At 41.6% G+C, this 19,921-nt stretch overlaps 1 protein-coding gene across 3 annotated transcripts in view; it reads right to left on the reverse strand.

Annotated features, from left to right (window-relative positions):
- The window catches only part of Sash1 (SAM and SH3 domain containing 1), a 223,669-nt gene that overhangs the window by 117,453 nt on the left and 86,295 nt on the right, over nt 1-19,921 (reverse strand). For all 3 annotated transcript variants that reach the window (XM_076858159.2, XM_076858158.2, XM_076858157.2), the window contains exon 2: nt 13,564-13,692. In XM_076858159.2, coding sequence (XP_076714274.1) covers nt 13,564-13,692 — 129 coding nt within the window. The remainder of the gene's footprint in view (nt 1-13,563; nt 13,693-19,921) is intronic.

Here is a 19,921-nt window from a genome sequence, read left to right on the forward strand (position 1 = left end):
CATTGTATCTTTAAACCATGGAAGTTGAGCAAGGAATAAAGGGGACTGGGCAGATCAGATTCTGGCAGATGGGGCATTTTTTCCATTCTCCTTCCTTCCTGTTTTCCTTCTCTTTAGGATATTTTCCATTACTCCTGGCCACCGTTATTTATAACGTTCTTTCCCTCCTTCCCTCTCCCACACACAGGCACACATACGCATGATTGCAGAGGGACATTCGGTCTGTGCTAGAGACAAGGAATCATCCCCTGTCCAGGGTGTTGAGCACAAGGAGAAGCAAATGGCATGGAGAGGCGAGAGGAGGAGTGGCCCTCGTCTGAGCACCTGCCACCATCTATCTGCTCACCTGCAGGAAGGTCTGTACACTGAGTCAGCTGCCCTGTGAGCAAAATCCGCCATTTCTTTCCAAACTATGAAGGGCTGGCAGTGGCTCTTTCGTGGGTCCCACTGGGCTTCCAACACTTGCATGATTATCTTTTCCCTCTCTGCTGTTCTGCAGTTCCATGTGACCGGACAATAGGCTCAGTTGTGTTAAATTACAAACAAGAGTTGCAGCCCTGGAGAGTTCGCTATCAGATAGAACAGAAAATCCAACAGCGGAGAGGGCACGAGCAACCCTGGGTTGGGGCTGCTGAGAGCTGTCAGTTTGGAAAGTGCTGGAGTACCAAATGCATTTGTCTATTTGATACCAGTCTTTATGGTTTAGCCTTGTTTCATCCTAGATTTTTGTTGTATTAAGACGACAGTCTATCCCTTAGAACCATATTAAGAACCAGGCTAATATAAGACAACTTTAAAGCAGGAAAGAGATCTTTTTTATTATCTAATATACTTTAATTGGGAGCCTTTCCTCCTCTAATTAGACATTTGAATCTCAACATATTTAACATTTTTATTACCTGCAGGTTCATTCTGTAATAAAGGTGCTTCTCCAGAATTATAGTTTCCAAAACTTTCTTGCTTTAAAAGTTTTTCTTCTTCATTTTTATTATTATTTTTTAAAGCAAAAGGATAGCATGCAAACTTCACTTGGAGGACAGAAGTATAAATATCTCCAGCATGCACAAGTATTGCATTTGTTTAGCCTACAAATATTTGATTATTTACTATGTGATAGGATCTCTTCTAGCCCCAAAGATACAGTGTCAGACAATGTACTTAGTGTGTGTTCCCTAAAGAAAGGTGAAAATAGAATTAAAAGTACAATAGATTTTGGAAATAGTGGGAAAGATGGTAAAACTTTCTGAAAACACTAAAAACCATTGAATTGTATACTTTAAAAGATGAACTTTATGGTATAAAAACTATACTCAATTAAAAAACTCATTTAAAAAGCCCCTTGGGAGTGTTCTGGGAGAGTATGTACCATGTGTTTTCACATGGCAGGTATTCAATAAATGTTTTATAAAGAATACAAGCAGGGGCTGGGGATGTGGCTCAAGCGGTAGCGCGCTCGCCTGGCATGCGTGCGGCCCGGGTTCGATCCTCAGCACCACGTACAAACAAAGATGTTGTGTCCGCCGAAAACTAAAAAATAAATATTAAAATTCTCTCTCTCTCTCTCTCTCTCTCTCTCTCTCTCTCTCTCTTTAAAAAAAAAAAAAAAGAATACAAGCAAAGCTGGGGATGTAGCTCAGTAGTGGAACACTTGCTAGCATGCATGAAGCCCTGGGTTCCATTCCCAGCACCACAAACAAACAAGGATATCAGCTATAACATTTAATTAAAGAAGATAACTACCTGGAAAAAGAAACATTTGTACTTTTAAAATCTTGGCTACTGCTATAATTAGCATTTTCATTCTAACTATCACTGTTGCTTGAAGTCTAGCCCTGTTAAACTCAACCTTAGTTGTTTACTTCTGCTGATCTAGCTTATGGTGTGGCAAGAGCAGGGTGATCATACCTGGACAGGCTCAGAACCTAGCACTGCACTGCATTGTGTGTTGCAGTGTCCTGACCCTAGCCAGAGGGGCCTGTCCTTCCAGCTAAGGTGCCCCTCTATCCAGCATCACTTCTTCCAGTTCATTTCTGTGGTCCTAGATTCATGTACCTCCGTGGGAACTGACAGAGAGCTAGGGTTTATTGTAAGCAGATCTGCATCAGCCACCTACAGGATAGACAGTACAATCCTTATCTGTTTCTGTCTTGTCCCATTGTAAATGATCTTCCTGGAACACGAATTCTATTTGCTTTTTTACTAGCAATTTTCCCACGACACGGCATGAATTACTGAAAAACACCAGAAGCTCAGTATATGTTGCTGTTTGCCAACCCTTGGCATTCACTTTCAGGAACAATATAGGATAGCATCATTTAGCCATCTGTAAAAGAGTTATTGTATAATACTCTAAAATTATAATATTACATAACCCTCTAATATTAGGTAATTCTGTTGAACAAACTTCATTTTCAAGAAAAAAGAAAAGAAAATGTCTTTATTTTCTTTTACCTTCCTGAATGAAATTTTTTCCCTTAATTCTACTATCTGCTGTGTTCTGAAACAACATAGGAAATAAAATTTAACAGACTGCTTTTTTTTTTTCTTGGTACCAGGGATTGAACCCAGAACACTTTACCACTGAGCCACATTCCCAGCCCTTTTTATTTTTTATTTCAAGACAGGGGCTCTCTAAGTGGCTCAGGCTGGCTTTGAACTTGCAATCCTCCTGCATCAGCCTCCCAAATCCCTGGGATTACAGGCATGTGCCACAGTGCTCGGCTTAACAGATTCTTTTAAATTCCGGATTGCTCCACAGAATTGCAAAGTAGGCCAAGTTGTTTGTCCCTATTTTAAATAATCCAGGTTTTGAACTTTGAGAGTTTTGATATTGATTTTCTACATTTTCTGTCTCTTCATTTGTTAGCATTTCTCACCACTATAAGATGACTTTCTATAGCAATAAATCACCCTCTTTTAACTTGCTGCTTCTAACCTGCTGTAGGTAAAACATCACATATGATTTTATGTGTGTATGCACAGAAGAGAAGAGAGAGAATACACCAAGTACATTGTCTTTGGAAAGAGGCTATTAAAATATTTTAATTTGATACTGCCTTTCCATTCAGTTTGAAAATTTCAAGAATTGTATTTCAAGTAGAAGAAAGCAAGATACTGAGTAAATTCATTTTGTGTATTTGGTTCAGTTATTCTGGTGCTTCAACAACATATTCAATATCTGGAAGGACATAAGCTAAGGTTGTAACTTTAGAAAACAATTTCAAGCATTCACTCCCTCTTTACTGAACTTGCTTTGGATTTTTAATAAATATATTTATAATTTATATAATAAAAATAATTTATATAATAAAAAATAATTTTAGTCAGGTGTGGTGGTGCACACCTTTAATCCCAGGGACTTGGGGGGCTGAGGCAGGAAGATGGCAAGTGGAAGCCAGCCTAGACAACTTAGTGATAGCTTGTCTCAAAACAAAACAACAACAACAGGAGGAGGAGGAGGAGGAGGAGGAGGAGGAGGAGGAGGAGGAGGAGAGGGAGGGAGGGAGAAAGGAAGGAAGGAAGAAGAAAAATGGCTGGGTTCAACTCTCAGTACTGCTAAACAAATAAATAATTTTACACTAGTATATCATGCTTCATAACACTGCACTTCCATAATATATCACCCACGCATTTAAATAATCTGTGGACCAAGTTATCATGGACTCTTCCAGAGGTGGAAGAATATCCAGATAAAAATGCAAGGCTACTGAGTGGGCTGGGGATTCAGAGAATTTTGGATTTTCCTCCTGATTTCAATCCCATCGCTGATACTTGATAGTTGTCAACTTTTAATAAATCCTAGTTTTATAACAGTCTTATCAATAATTAGCATTTCTATTATAAATAACAATATTTATGATAAATGTTAGTTGAGCTCCAGCACACACCCAGAAACTTTGCCAAGAGTCCTACAAATATGATTTTATTTAATATTTCCAACAACCTGAGGAAGAAGATGTGGTAGAAGAAGGCCCTGGGTTCATTCCCCCATCAAAAAGGCACTGGCACCCCACCAGGCAGGGTAGGGCCTGTGAGTCCATCCAGAGGCCATCCAGGCTGAAGCTGATGGGGCCTGGGTCTTCCCATCACCACCTTCCTCAAGAATGGTTTCTGCCTCTGCCCAACTGAAATCAAATGATTGCCTTATCAATTATAATGTGCTTTCACAAATGTCAGTTTTACGATAATTATCAGCATGGTTATTATTACGGCCTCTTCATATTTTGTTCATTCCTCCCTAATTCTTGTTAGTATTTTAGGCAGCAAAACAATACCCTGAGGTTCAGATGCCCATAGTCATTCTAATAATACAGAAAAGCCTAATTGATAAATTATAATATCGCTGGCACTTAAAGAATTCATCAAAAATATTAAATAGTAAATTTTTTCTTATTAAAATTCTCCTTTATTTAAAAAAAAAAATGTTTAATCTCCATGAGCTGAGTGGCGACTCCAATGAAGAATTCAGATAAAATACCAAAACAGATTCCAAAAGATGAAAGAGATCAAAGGCAGATCTTAAAGAAGAGAGCCCACACCCTAAGGAGAAAGGACATACACAGACAAACAAAAACTCCCTTTGAAATCACAGATGGAAATCTGTCTTCCTTTCGGCATCTTTGTTAAGAAGCCACGTCTCTGCTGTCGCACACATTAAAAAAACAACGAACACCCCTACAAACACATCCAGATGTTCAGGAATATTCATGATGTGCTTCCAATTTGGTTTGGACTTGTCCTTGATTTATTTTTGATTAAGTTGCATCAGCTTCTGCTGAAGCCCAGGAGATGGATGGCATTGCTATTACACAAATTTAGAACATCTTTATACTCTAAGTAATTGCAGAAAGTCTCTCAAACCATCCCTTATAAATAAATAATTTATGCTCTGGCCTTGGAATGTCAGAGATAGAAGCAGTTCACAAACCCCTGGACTTGAACTCTAATTCCATTGCTAGAGGTGCAGAATTAAGCCTCCACTTCTAATGCATGGACTGAAGTATCAAGGGAGGAATGGGAGGGGCGGGAAGCTAGAGATTGACATGTCAAGGAGAAAAAAAGCTAGAACCTGCTCTTCTTTTTGGGGTAATACAGTGACAGATCCAAGAAAAGACAAGAGCTGGGCTCTGGGGATATCACATTAGGGTGGATCCTTCCAGATAGTGAATACCTCGTTGAAAACTCAAAGTAACTGATCTCCTGCACAAAACAAATTTGCTCAACTCTTTGCCCTCTTGTTTTCTTCTATTTAGAATAAAATTTCTGAAACTCCCAAACTGAAAGAAAAGGCAGCTCCAAATTAAAGCCTATTGCTGAAATGGGTGCAATGACCTTCTGATAAGAGGTGGCCAGGGAAATCTCCAATTAATGTCTGTGGCGACAGGGGGTGTATCTCCATGGTAGTGTTTTGCCTAGCATTCGTGAGGCCTGGGTCTTTTCCTAGCACTGCAAATACAACAAGTACATGTGCAGGGGCCTACATTTGGTGATCCAGGACCAGTTCTTCCTGCCCTGAATTATGTCAGCACATCAGAGCAGTGCTAACAGGTCAGACTCAAACATGAACCTATGGACCAGGAGGCCGATGTCAGGTGTGTGTGGTGACAGCATCAAGGGCTCACAGCCCTGCCCCATGTGACTTGCAGGCTAACCCCTATATGTACCTATCTGCATAATCCCTTTCCAGATGCCAATGCTCCTCATGCTCCAAGAAGGGCCCTGGGGTCAGATGAGCCACTTAGTCTTCACCAAAGGTCTCATATTTAGATCTCAGACAATACCATCAAATGACATTCCTGATCTAACCTCAGAAACCCAGCCCAAGGCCTTGAAAATATACATTCATCACCCTCCTTTAAATTCCGTCTCACTGCAAGACCATACTGCCTCTAGTATGCCACAAATTAACGTTTTTAAATAGACTATAATTAGCTTATGATTAGCACAAATAACTCACACTGTAATCACCCATGACCAAAGTGTTAAATATAAGAATTTAGATGACATTACAGTTTTTGGCAACCTGATTTTGATACTCCAGGAGCTTCTTCACCCTCGGAAGGGTCCTGATTCCAAAAATAACAATGCCCTTTTTCCTCCAGCCCTGGGCAAGTGCAGGATTCTGCCATCAATTGGCCTCTTTTTCTTGAGCTCCTGGGTATTTTTCCGACTGAGTATTAATTTGATTATCATTTAGGAATTTTCTCTGTCATATGTAAATGGAAGCAACAACAAAGCCCAGACTTTCTCCTTTCTGCCAAGCATTTGTATTTTTTTTTGTTGTTGTTGTTGTTGTTTAAAAAGAATGCTCTTTTGGTTTTTAATCTCCCAAGCATAGTAGGTTTTGTTAATGCAAGTAAACAAAAAAGTCAGTCATTTCTAATTTCCTGGGAGTCAAAAGAGAAGAAGCTGAAGTGTTGATTCATATTTGAAAAATCTGAAGACACCTCAACAATTAGACTGCTGCATCACCCAGAACACAGGTTTCCATAATTGCACAAGCAGTCTGCAAAAGTGTTGGAGTTTAAGAGCAATGAAACATAAATTTATTGCTGGTTTAGTAAAATCTTAATAACTAGAGGTATAGGATGCCAAGATCAAATCCGGCATCAAGAGATCTGTTTATGCCCAAGTTCACTCGGTGCAATGTACAAAAACTGCTGACTAAATTGGGACCGGGCATCTGAGCACAAATGCGACTTTGTCTGAGAGGAGCCAGAGCAGGGAACCGCATTACCATCTGGCTTAAGATATAATGCCTCAGTGTATTTTGACATCAAGTGTGCGAATCCCACAGCAGAATGGAGCTCAGGCTCACCATCGAATGCCCACTGATTCTGATTGCAATCTGCAAGTCAACAGGAGCCCAAAGCTAGAGAATAATGGGAGTTAACACAAGAGGAAACAAAACAAAAACAAATGCCTTTCAGAGCCACACTCATCAGAGGGCGTGGGCTTTTAGCAGGGTGATTTAGAATCATAAGCAAGGAGGTCCTCATTCTTATCCTATGGAAAAGAGGGCAGGAATAGGGAGGGAGCACTTATCATCTTTGCTTCTCAGCTCTGGGCACCTTTAGAAACACTAGGAACTCATGGATGGAGCTGGAGCAACCCCACAGTTCCTGTCATTTTCATGGAGTTCAAATGTAAAGGAAGCACACTTTCCACATGCTTTGCTGTCTGCAGCAAACTGCAAAAGAAAAGCAACCCATAAAACAAAACAAAAACCCTCCCATGCCAAAACGTTACATGTAAACATTTAGATCACATGATAGTTTTGGTCACCTGGTTTTGATAATCCAGGGCTCCCAAAAGGCACCAGGCCTGGGCTTCCCTCACTCTCTGAAAGGTCCTGATTCTAAAAATAATAATGTTCTTCCTCACCCGGATCCCTCGAAAGCCCTGGGCAAGTGCTGGATTCTAAGGCGTCGGGGGGGAGTCTTCCAGGCCCAAAGTGTTAAATGTAAACATCAAGATCACAGACGGAACTATGTTGTGCATGTCTGTGTGAAGCCACAAGCAAAACAGGAGAAAGTTCACCTTGGCCAGCCAGTCACTGAAGGCAAAATGGCAATTACTTTTGTTTTGTCTTGTGGAGAGTGATGAATCACAACATTCGATGCTATCTCCTTATAGGATTAATAACCCAAGGACCTGTGAAAGAACAGTATGCAGCCTTCCCCATACCATTCAGACCTTAGTTTCTAGATGTAGAAGAATTCTTGCAGTAGCTGGTAAAGGTCACATTTTTCTCCCTCAACTTTTAGGTTTGACCCAAAACATGACCTTGATCTTTGAGGAAAGCTATTCAGCACTGCCCACACCTCCAAGCCAAACCAGGTCTGTCTTCTAAGTTCTCTGCGATTGTAGAGCCAAGTTATTGCTTCTTAGCACACCTCCTAAACTTACTTACACTAGGCCAGAGGCCCTCCTCATATTCCTGCACAGCATTTCAATAATGTGTTCACTGTTTCACCCTCCACTAAATTGTGACCTCTTTGTGCACAGAAAGGAATGCCTTTTTTTTTTTTTTTTTGGTACCAGGGATTGAACCTAGGGGCCTTCAACTACTGAGCCCCATCCCCAGCCCAGGAATACATCTTTTATTTGATGCTTACTGCTAATTTTTTTTGAATCATTAAATATTTTAAAATGATTACATACAGAGCTGGGCTCAGTAGCACACACCTGGAATCCCAACAACTTAGGGAGGCTGAGGCAGGAACATCACAAGTTCCAAACTAGGCTTGGCAACTCAGCCAAACCCTCTCAAAATTTTAAAAAATAAAGGGCTGGGGATATAGCTCAGTCTTCACATGCACAAGGTCCTGGGTTTAATCCTCAGCACCACACAAAAAAAAAAAAAAAATTAAAAATAGAAAGGGGTGGGGATGTATCTCAGTGTTAGAGTGCCCCTATATTCAATTCTCCAGATTGCAAAATAAATAAATAAATGAACTGTAAATAATAATCAAGTGTGAGTAGGGGGGAAGATGAAACAGAAGTAGCAGGAAGAGGCTGATGGTGACTGTCCAGGCTGGCCACAGGCACAGGAAGTTCATTATACTTTATTATGCTGTTTCTATATATTTAGCAAAAAGCTAAAAAACAAAACCAAAATCCCTGCACTCACGTGAATAAATATTAATGAAATATTAATGAATAACAGATACTCTCCAGCATTACTGAAGGAATTTTTGAACTAAGAAGAGAAAGGAAGAAAAAGAAACAGTTACAAGCCACTTGTGGTTAACAGAGTTTTAAAATTTAATTCTCATGATAAGTATTTGATGATTTATCCCCATTATACAGATAGGGAAACTGAAGCTCGATGAGGGTAAGCACCTTGCCAGCGAAAGAGCCAGAATGGGAACCCTGTCCAACTCCTCCTGTACAGTTCATGGTCGTTTCTTACTTTCTACCCAAGCAGCAAGCTGGGGGCAAGGACTCCCACCTGGACTTGGAGGCAGGTGGGTACAGCCTCAAGAAACCTGAGCAGCCTAGAATGTACAATGCTTTCATTTGCATTTCTAGTCCCTAAGTACCGAGTAAGACTCTGCCTGGGCTTCCTCTTCCTTCTACACACAGAGCTGTGATAACGATTTGGCACGGAGTTCAGGCCGGGCTTGGGCTGCCGACAAATACGTCATCATCAACAGTGAGCGTGCCACATCAACAGCCATCCAAGCTCGTTCTCTGCTAACATCCAAACAGATTCAACCTCAGGGATGCAGAGACATCAAATGCTGCCAGTAATGAGAGGCCACCTTGAGTGTGTCCCTTCCTGGCCAGGGTGTCACTTTGACAGATGTCAAACTTAGCATCACTAGAGATGGGCCCCTTATGGAACCGGAAAGCTGCTGTCATTTCTGATTGCAGATTCTCCCAGCCAAAAAAGCGCACAGTGCTCAGGGAGGTGCCAAATGTGGGGAAATATGGGCAACTTCCCTGCTGTTCACAAGCACTAATGTCCCAGTGCCCAGCAGAGGCTGTGGCTGCTGCCAAACACAGCATTCCTTTAGGGCCCATTTGGTGCTAAATAAAAACTCTCCCCACCATTATAAATTTGAATCAGAATCTCTGCTTATACCGTTGAATTTTTCCCATCTGTACTCCCTGTTGGCTTATCAAAACTGGCCCCAAGGACACATTATCAGGATCCGGGTGATTAGGTCCTCAAGAAATAGCTTGACATCTAGTCCAGAAAGTTAATTACTAACACAATTATCAAAAAAACTCCCCCCCCCCAAGGTTAGATCAAGCATCTTTGTGGGCAGGTTATCTCTCTGGTTTTTTTGTTTTCTGGGTGACATGTAATTAACACAGACAATGCATTTTTTGACTTTTTAAAGCCAAACATAAATATCTACATAGCTCTTCTGTCTATAGAATATTTCATTAAGCCCCCGCAAAATCCACCCACAAGATTTAAAATGAAACCAAATCATAAACTAATTTATCAAACAAATTCTCCCTACTGAGGGCTATTTGTCAACGTAATACGCATCTTGCGACTTCTGCCCTTCTAGAATACTTTAGGCTTCTACATGTTACAATTTCCTCTATTTTTGGTGGATCTTTCCTTCTGAAGACATCTCCCATTCTATAAGGTCCTCAGATCCAAAGCTGCTCCAAACCATGAGTATGGAGGCAGTTTATGTAACTGGTCCAAGGCAAAATTGGAAGTCTAGAAACAGACCTAAAATTCAGATGTGATAAAACAGAGAGTTATGGATTGAAAGCCATGGTTTTTACAATAAAGTGAGCTACCATCAGAAGTTGAATCTATGCTGAGCTGACCACTGAGAAAGGGAATTTCAAATAAATCATGAGCATCACATGCCCAGCCTACGTGATGGATAATCTCAAAACTTCTAGACTCCTGAAGCATGTGAGTGACATGTGAAACATCCCGCAAAAACTAACCTGATCTTCAGTAGTTTGGAAATTCCCCTTTACTGCTACAACTTGCCTGGAATTTCACAGAAAGAAAATCTGAATGCCAATTTGAGATCTTTTTTTTTTTTTTTTTTTTTTTTTTTCTCACTAACTACAATTTAAAGAATGAACAGTCAACTTCCAGCCTGGCTTGAATTAGCTCCCATCAGTTTTACCCACCACCAAGTTCTTACACCTTTGATGAGAACTAATTAAGCTCATGTGGTGTTTTTTTTCCCCAGACTGCCTTTTGCTGTTCTGGAACAGAGCACACCAAATTAGGCCCATCTGTCTAAATGGGAAGGAGGTCATTTATCCCACGAACAGGCAGGATTCCTTTACAATCTAGAAGCTGCCTCCCAGGTTTCTGAACACCATGGGATGAAGGGTTACCCCAACTCTTGATCAGCTGGCATTTTAAGAGCAGTTTAATGTTGTATCATCATCTTCCAATTCACAGCCATCATTTCCTTGTGCAGTGAGCTATTCGAGGAGATCAGCTACCACATTAGCATCTCAGGTCAAAACTACAACATCAAGAATTAGGGGGCTGGGGCCAGGTGTGGTGGTACATGCCTATAATCCCAGTGACTACTTGGGAGGTTGAGGCAGGAGGACGATAAGTTTAAGACCAGCTTCAGCAACTTAGTGAGGTCCTAAGCAATTTAGTAAAACCCAGTCTTAAAATGGAAAAAAATATATATATATAGGGGGTGCTAGGGATGTGGCTCGGTGGTTAAGAGCTCCTGGGTTCAATCCCTGCTACAAAAAAAAAAAAAAATAGAATTAAGAGGTGAGGGTAGAGGGCTTGACTAGCATGTACTGAGGCCCTGGGTTTGATTCACAGCACCATAAAAATAAATAAATAGAGTGTAATATTTAAGTTATTGTTCTGTGGCAATACTGCTGACATGAAAGTATGTTTTCATTCAACTATGCCCCAACAGGGGAGACTAGTTATTTTAGCAGGGCACAGGAGTCTTTTGACACATGAGGTCACTTTCTTAGAAAGAAAGAAATAACCTGGCCATTCACACATGACAAAGGACAAAGTTATAGCGGGAAAAAAAAATAAAAATCTCTTGGCAACAATGATGCCCACCAGCCTGCCTGGGCCAAGGTGTCGGGCTCCTGGGAGAGTCAAGGCTTTCTGCCATCCACTGACACTTCTCAGCCTCCACTGACTTTATTAAACTAATGCCCATCCCTGTGGACTACTAAATTGGTAAATGAGAAGCAAAGAGCATGAACTCATATTTGGCAGTCATGATATAACATCACTCCTGACTCCAGGACTCTTTTCTTAGGTTGAGTTGAGGAAAGAAATTAACATGCACAAGGACTTCAAGTGCATAGTTAGGTGGAAACACACCATGATCACTTATGGAATATATATCAATGGTATCCAACTACTTGTTGGGTCCCATCTAGACTGAGAACCCTTTTATATAACATGAGAACAAGTATTAATAAAAAGAATCAGGGCTGGGGATATAGCTCAGTTGGTAGAGTGCTTGCCTCACATGCACAAGGCTCAATTGGTAGAGTTCTTGCCTCATATGCACAATCAAAAAAGAATGCACCACAAAAAAGAAAGAAAGTAAGAATCACTTGTTCTTCATTAGTTCTAAATTAGTCACATAATTCTTTTTTTTTCAGTTCTTACCCTACGTAGATTTATTTTAAAAATATATTTTTTAAAGTTGCCAATGGACCTTTATTTTATTTATTTATATGGTGCTGAGATTTGAACCTGGGGCCTCACACATGTCAGGCATGCGCTCTATGGCTGAGCCAAAACACCAGTCCCTACAAAAATAATAATAATAATAATAATAATAACAGGACAAATAAGGCTTCAATTCATTTAGTATTTGTTAAACAGTTTTTAAAGACAAAGGGATGCTGTCATTCCAAACAGGTCCATGAAGCCTCTTGCTATATTAGAGGATCCCAAAGGAGCTATCTGGATGAGTAAATACAGAGGGCTGAGCCTTTTCTTCTGCCACAATAGGAGGCCCTGAGGCACACATAGTAAATGAAATAATTTGAAAAGCATGAATCTAAAATAAAGCCAATATGCAGCAAATTTAATTGATAAGTACAAAAGTCTCTATAAGTTATTTAATTGCAAACATAAAATAAGGGAACACCAGCATACACTGAGATTATATAGAGTTCCTAAGCTATTTATTTATTTATTTATTTAGGGGCATGCCAGGGATTGAACTCAGGGGCACTCTATCATTGAGCCACATCCCCAGCCCTATTTTGTATTTTATTTAGAGACAGGGTCTCACTGAGTTGCTTAGCACCTTGCTTTTGCTGAAGCTAGCTTTAAACTTGAGATTCTTCTGCCTCAGCCTCAAGAGCTACTAGGATTACAGGTATGTGCCACCGTGCCCAGCTTATTTATTTACTATTTATCACAAAGCTCAAATGCTCCACTCATGATACATGTAAAGGTCTTTACAAAGCAGCCCAGCGAATCTCAACATCCCTAGGTGAGAGGAGAGACTAGAGTCACAAAAGATGGTGATCACAAAGAGATCTCAATGATGTGGAAGAAGAACTGTAAAAAAAAAAAAAAACAGACATGATATGTATCAGGATTATGTTGCTGATTTTAAAATGTCCAGAGAAACTCTGATAGCCCACCTCTAAAACACCAGGTTTTATCACCAGATGAGAGGTTGGTGATTTCTTGCTTCTTTAAATTTTTATTTTCTTTTTTAAAATTAGAAAAAAAGGAAAAGGAAGAAAAGAACAATGAAAGGGAAGAGAGAAAAGAACTTGCCTAGACACCCCCCGAGAGTCAATAAAAATTCAGTACACACTGGTCAATAGTAAAATCATCTTTGTCCCCATGTTTAAAATATGAAAACAAAACAAAACAAACAACAACAACAATAACCCAGTCTTTTAATGACTGCACAGATTTGGTCATACTGCTTCAGCCAACACTTATTCAATTTAATACCTGCAGACAAACTGGGCTGCTCTTTAGGGGATCTGAATTTTTTTAAAAGGACAAGAATAAGGAGCCTGCAGATGGATGCCCCAGGAACAGCTAAAAGAATGGGAACCACCGTCTCAGCAGGACATACTCCCAGGGCCACCACTCACCACATCCAGGTCCTGGGAAACCCGCCGTTTCCGCAGCTCCTCCATCCTCTCGCACACGTCTGAGAAGCAGGTATTGTAATAGTCTGCATACTGCTGGGCCAGGTCGTCGATATTTCCCAGTGACCCATCCTGAGGGGGAGGAGGGCGGGGGAAAAAGAGACAGGAAAAGAACAAAGGTGGTCAGGTCAGGTCAAGTCAGTTCACCTTGGAAAAGCCCCACGGCCATCTGATCGCCCTCTACACAGCATTTAGATTAAGACCTGTGACGTGGGCCAGGCTAGGTTTTACATGTGGGAGCTAGTCCTCAGGGAGGGCAGCCCTCTGAGGTGGAATCTGTTCTTTTCCTCCCTGTATCAATGAGTAAACAGGAAAGAAGGTGAGTGACTGCCCCTGGATCCCAGGGCCCACAAGCAAAGATGCCAGGTCTCCAACCCCTGGGCCTCCTGGTGCCAAAGCCATGGCATCAGCCCCACCTCTCTTGGAGAGGTGAGAGGCCAAGACATCGTGTAAGTGACAGGCTCCTTGCCACTCAGTTGTGGTCAGGGCCACCTCAGCACCTCTAGGAAGTTTTTGAAAGAGACAGATGCCAGGCCCTCCTCTCCGCCATTCTGAATAAAGCCTGAGAACTCAGGTATCCACAGGGATGCTGCATCTGGGATGTACTTCAGACCCTCCCAAAAGACCCTGGGAAAAGTGGAAAGCCTTCTTCAGCAGTCATCAGGGCTCGTTAGTATTCATTATTCCGTACTGTAGCCATCAATATTCATATTATTCATCAGACTTATTATTCATTAGCCATTCCAAGTACAGGTGCAAGAAATTCAGTAAAAGCATCGCTTGTCCCTTCCTGGAAGCAGGTGCACAGGTGGTAGCCCAGGAGTTTATACCAGCTCTATAGCCCCACACTGGTTAAGTGGCCTCAGCGTCACCGCTCACCCTGCCAGTGACACTGGAGTAGTTGACAGCACCTACCTAGCAGTGAACACTAAGGGAAAAGCTTGTGTGCGTGGGCACGTAGGCTGCCAGGCATACAGGGAGCACTAGAAAGGGATGCAGCTAATGTCATTCACCACAAGAGAACGTCTCATACTGCGGCCTCCTTGAGGAAGTCATTGCCTCCACACTTCTGAACACACAGAGAGAGGACAGAGTTGCTTCTTCTATCAATCCATCTATTCAGGAAGACACTGCCTCTCCTCTGCCCCCTTTTAATCCCCTCTCCCTCTGGTATGAATAAATGACTTTAACAACACAACCAAGTAACATGATTTGACCAAAACAAACAACCAAGTTGTATTTTAACTTCCAGATGACTGAAAAATGCACCCACATTCTCCACTGCTCTCCAGCCCCTCCATAATGCTGGTTCCTCCACGACAGCAACACATCTAGCTCTGCAAAAAGCAGCCTTAGACGTAAGCATTCATGGGGGTAAGACTCATCCAAAGTCTGTCTGGTAAAACCTAAGCCTGTCAGATCTGGGTCACAGCAGGCAAGAGTCACACCCCACTTCTGCATTCCCTGGGTTTTAGGAACTAAGGGGAGAGGAGAAACAGAAATTGAAAGAAAGGATTTTTTAGAAATGCTTCTTGCTTTCCCATTACTAACATGTTCTGCATTTCAGGTAGGTGCCTCCAAGTTCCTAGTAGAGAGCTGGAGAAAAGACAGACTCTCGCAAGGCCAGTAAGATCTTTGAAGGTTTAAACATGCCTGGGCAAAAGTCATTCTCTCTCCACAGTCGGCCTGAGATGACAGGCTAGACACAGCAAAGGAGGCGGGAGCCCACCCTTCCCGTGTTCACTGTCAAGTTTCCAGTAGGGAAATAACATCAGCCAAGACAGGACTTTGCTATGGACCTCAGAGGTCACCTGTCAGCCCACCCTTCGTCTACTGCCCCAGTGAAGAAACTGACTGAAAGCAGAATCTCCAGGGAGAGCGGGAGCTGGCCAGAATACCTTAAGATGGGGTTTCTGAAATACAGCATGATAAATCAAAGTACGATCCCAGATTGCCCTGACTTGTCTCAACACAACCACACAGGCCTGTGGGCCCTGGGAGGAACTTCTGCAACCTCCCAGATGGATTTTTTGTCTCTTTCTTCACCTGCCCAATTTGCCCTTGACCCAGCCACCTTCACCTTGCCCAGTAGAGATCTGACCAGGTCTACCTCCACCAAGAAACCTCCATGCCATCCCCATCACACACTCTGCGAAATGAATCCCAAATGTACCAGCCCAGCTTTCATTCCCCTTCACCTCTGGTTCCCTGTCCAAGTTGGGTCAAAAAAAAAAAAAAAAAAAAAAGAAAAGAAAAAAGAAATCCTGAGGCCTATAGACTGGACAGGACCTGGATAGCAACAGGCAGCTTCTTCCAGCAGGGGAGGGAGGCAAAAACCAGACCCTCACCCCACACCTCTCATCTCACCATCTGCATCCAATGCACAAATGCCCCAGGAGATTGGAGGCAACTTGCTGGAAGAAACTTTAGGAGACAGGAGGGCAGAGAGCAGTTTCCATGGCGCCATCTGTTCTGACCACTCAAGGAGGGGACTCAAGTCTGGGGATACCCTGGTTATTCTAGAAGCACCTAAGCAGGTCCTAGGACAAAGGGAGCAGGGTGCCCTTTGACTTCAGAATATCAGCCTTCTATAAGCCAGGAGTTTGCTTACACTGTGAAAGAGCAAGGCCCTCACCATCCCTGTTCGCTGCAGCACCTCCTGTTTTCTTAGTAGGTACTGGAAAGATAAAGAAGTGCCCTTCCCAGTGTGTGTGGGGTGGAGGGGAGCAGGTCTTGTAACAACTGTACCCAAGAATCTGCTTTTATGAGTTATATCCCTGGTCCTCACCAAACAAGGGTCCCTGGAAGATCCTGGGCTATTCAGAGTTTTCTTAGTCTCTCAGGAATATAATGTTATCCCCATCCAGAAACTTCTGTCTTCATCCATCAGGGAAACAGACCATCCACATCTCCTAATACCCAAGTGTGCTTGCTAAAGAGGCTGCATTGTACATATCTTGTGGCTCGCTGTTCTTCAATGGAAATCAATCCCTCTTTCCCCTACACAGGCACAACCACGAGTTGTGCTGTCCGAGGGGAAGCATTTCCACCTAGAATTCTGGCCTTTCTCAGAAATTACCAGTTTTCACATTTGTGTACTGTATGACCTGTCACAACTGACTGTTTTCTTGGAATAATCCAGGCCACTAGAACCATATTAGAAGACAATGATTTACATAGCTGTGTTCAGCCACTTTGGCCCCCTTTTCTCTCTTCTCTCATATATCTTAGAGACACCTTCAAAGTCAGCTCTTCATTTCAGTTTCAAAGTTTGCCATCTACTGATCTTTTTTCCTATCAGTGCCAAATTTGAATTCCCTCTTTCACTCTGAATCACTCAAAACTCCCTCAGTAATTTGAGGGCCTGAAAAACATACCGGTTTCACATGAGGAGGAAAGCAGCTGTTCAACCCAAGCGAGGCCAAAGACAGCCAATATTTCACTCCCTCAATATGGCGCCGTGGCCACTCCCCACTTGGCGCTCAGCGGGTAATAATTTAGAGCGGGGTAGCACAGCTGCCTTTACGTTGTCCCAAATCACTTTCCAGATGTGCAGTAAGCCCCCATAATTGCCACTTTCGTCCATCTTGATGATTTAAATGCCAAGAAAGGCAAAAGAATAAAAGAATGTGTGTGCCTGTGCTTTGAAGAGTAAGTTTTGTCTGCCATCCTCTTAAAAAGTCCTTTTGTGTCACAATCAAATGAAACCAGTGAATGACCTGGTGATTTTTTCTTTATCCATTCAAACTCTAGCCTCTTAAAGAAGAAAAATAACAATTAAGAGGGGTGAGAGGAAACATTGGCAGATGATAATGTTTATGGCGTTGATGATAGTGATGATTTCAGTGGTATGTACTTATCCCCAGGCTCACTGAGTTGTAAACATTAAGTATGCACAGCTTCTTATATGTCCATGTTCTTTCAGGTAATTTTTCAAAAAAACCATCAATTCAATGCCTTTTCAGAACTATCTAGCAATCTTGGCATCATTTTCATCCAACTTGTTTTTATTTGAGATAGGTACAGACCCACTCAGTGAAAATATTTACTCCCACTGAAAGTATTGCAACATGAGTCTGTAGGGAATTTGAATAATGCAGATAATATTTCAAAAGCATCATACTTACTGCATCTTTCTTTCAGGAATGTAAAATCTATGTCTGACTCCACACTCCACAATGCTAATGTTAAGAGGCATTGGTATAGCAAAATAAACTATAATATAACTTTAAGTTATCTCTCCATTCACCATAATAAATACTTTTTTTTTTTTTTTTTTTTTGAGACAGGGTCTCACTAAGTTGCCTAACCTGGCCTTGAGTTTATGATCCTCCTGCCTCAGCCTCCCAAGTAATTCAAATTACAGGCACTCACCTCTGTGCCTGGCAAAAACACTACAATTAAAACACTGAAACAGATTCCATTTTAAACCTTTTCTTTTAAGGATTCGAAGCTTCTGGGCTAGAGGTTATTACTTGCCTCATCTGTTTCACTTCTTTATTACTTTTCCCTTTTCTTTCTTAGGCATTAGGCATGAGCCAAAATTTAGGAACAAAGGAAAAATGTGATTTCCTCAAAAGATTTTTTTCCAAGTAGATTTTGAAACTTTGAGACACGTTATCTATTTACAAGACTTTCCCACTCCTGCCTTTAAAAACAAGAAATGAGATACATGGAGACGCAAGTTCTCTTTCCTTTTCTCATTATAGAACTAGGTCGCTGCACCAGTACTATGACTGTCCACCGCACTTGGTGCATGAGAATTAAATCTTGGCCCTAACGATCAGTGTCAGCTGTGGAAGCCACACTGTGTAGCTTTCCCCTCCAGGCCACAGGGCACATTTATACCCAAACTCATCTTTCATACAACCAACATAAAAATAGGGGATAAGGGGTATTGAACCAAACCGTTCACATCAGGAGGACTGTTGTTACAATTAAGGAGGAAAGAAATGGCATTGTTCTCCCAACAATTGGTTTAACAGTGTTTCTGAGATTTATCCCAGTGCACTTCTGTCTCTGGAAAATGTGAAAATTCCGAAGATAGAAGGCATGGGTATCATTACTCTTTTTATTTTTGCTCTCTTCTTTCCCCAGATATCACTATGGTTTAGACTATCTTGACAGACTTAAGGGAAAAGGGAAAGAAAAAGGGGGAACAGTCTCTGAAAACACTGGGAGATACAATGTAATCTTCCTATGCAGATTACATGCAAATGAATGCAAATGAACTTGTGGTCCTCTTATTTTATGTAACTGTAAAGACAGAGCCCAGAGGGACAACCCTGTGTTGCTGTAACTCTCAGAGCTGGGAAGAAACAGAACACTCCTGATTTATTTTTTGTTTTTCTCTTTTTCTGTTCCTATAAATGTACACTTGACATATTTTATGTAATATGAATTATATGTCATATTTATATTGCTTCTTGTTGTTCTGGAGAGGAATGGAGACTGAGATCCCCTACAAACCAAATCCACTAAAAGAAATCCCCACAATACAAAGAAGCCTGAGTTCCTGAATGACCTTGTGGTGTGTTTTCATTCTTCATTAGCTTGTTTAAAGATTGTGAGGCAACAGATACTTTCCTCAACCTTTCAGGTGGGATTGCTCCGAGGTTAACTCTGGTTCCCACGTTCAGCCTCACTGAATCTGTGCAACCTCACTGATGGTAGCAGCCCCGTCATCCCATCCCTCCCTGCATGTCATTCTGGAGAAATGAGCTGAATATATAGTAACTGATGTTACGTATTTTTCTCTAAGGTATCATTCCCAGCATTTCTACAGATGGTTTGAACTAGAATACAGTTCAGAAAAAAAGTTTTTAACACATAACAACTAAAAACATACACTAAAGGGACGTACTAGGTCATGCTGGTGGAGAGGGAGGACTCAGGGGTGAGCACACCCATGTGGCAGGTGGCTGGAGGAGGGCTGACTTCACATCTTCCATTTCCCTCTCCAAAAACACCCAGAACGTGCCAGAGCCCATGTCTAATTCCTGCACTGGCCAATATGGTCCTGGCGTCCTTGGCCCCATTATCCTGAATCAGTGGATCCCAGTTCACACAAATCTGCAAGAATGAATGGCCTCCCAGAAAGCAGAACCTGCACTCCCTTCTCCCCAGAACTCTGGCAGCTCCCAATTCTAGAATATTAGTCTTCAAATATCTGGAGGAAAAATGGGGGAAAAAATAGAGACATAGAACCTCCTCAAATCTATGTAACTTGTTTATGAATACACATTATATCTACTTTTAAACATAATTAAGCACTTATTAATATCAGCTCAATCTATTTATA

This window comes from Callospermophilus lateralis, chromosome 6 (genome assembly GCF_048772815.1).
Source record: "Callospermophilus lateralis isolate mCalLat2 chromosome 6, mCalLat2.hap1, whole genome shotgun sequence".
NCBI classification, from domain to species: domain Eukaryota; kingdom Metazoa; phylum Chordata; class Mammalia; order Rodentia; family Sciuridae; genus Callospermophilus; species Callospermophilus lateralis.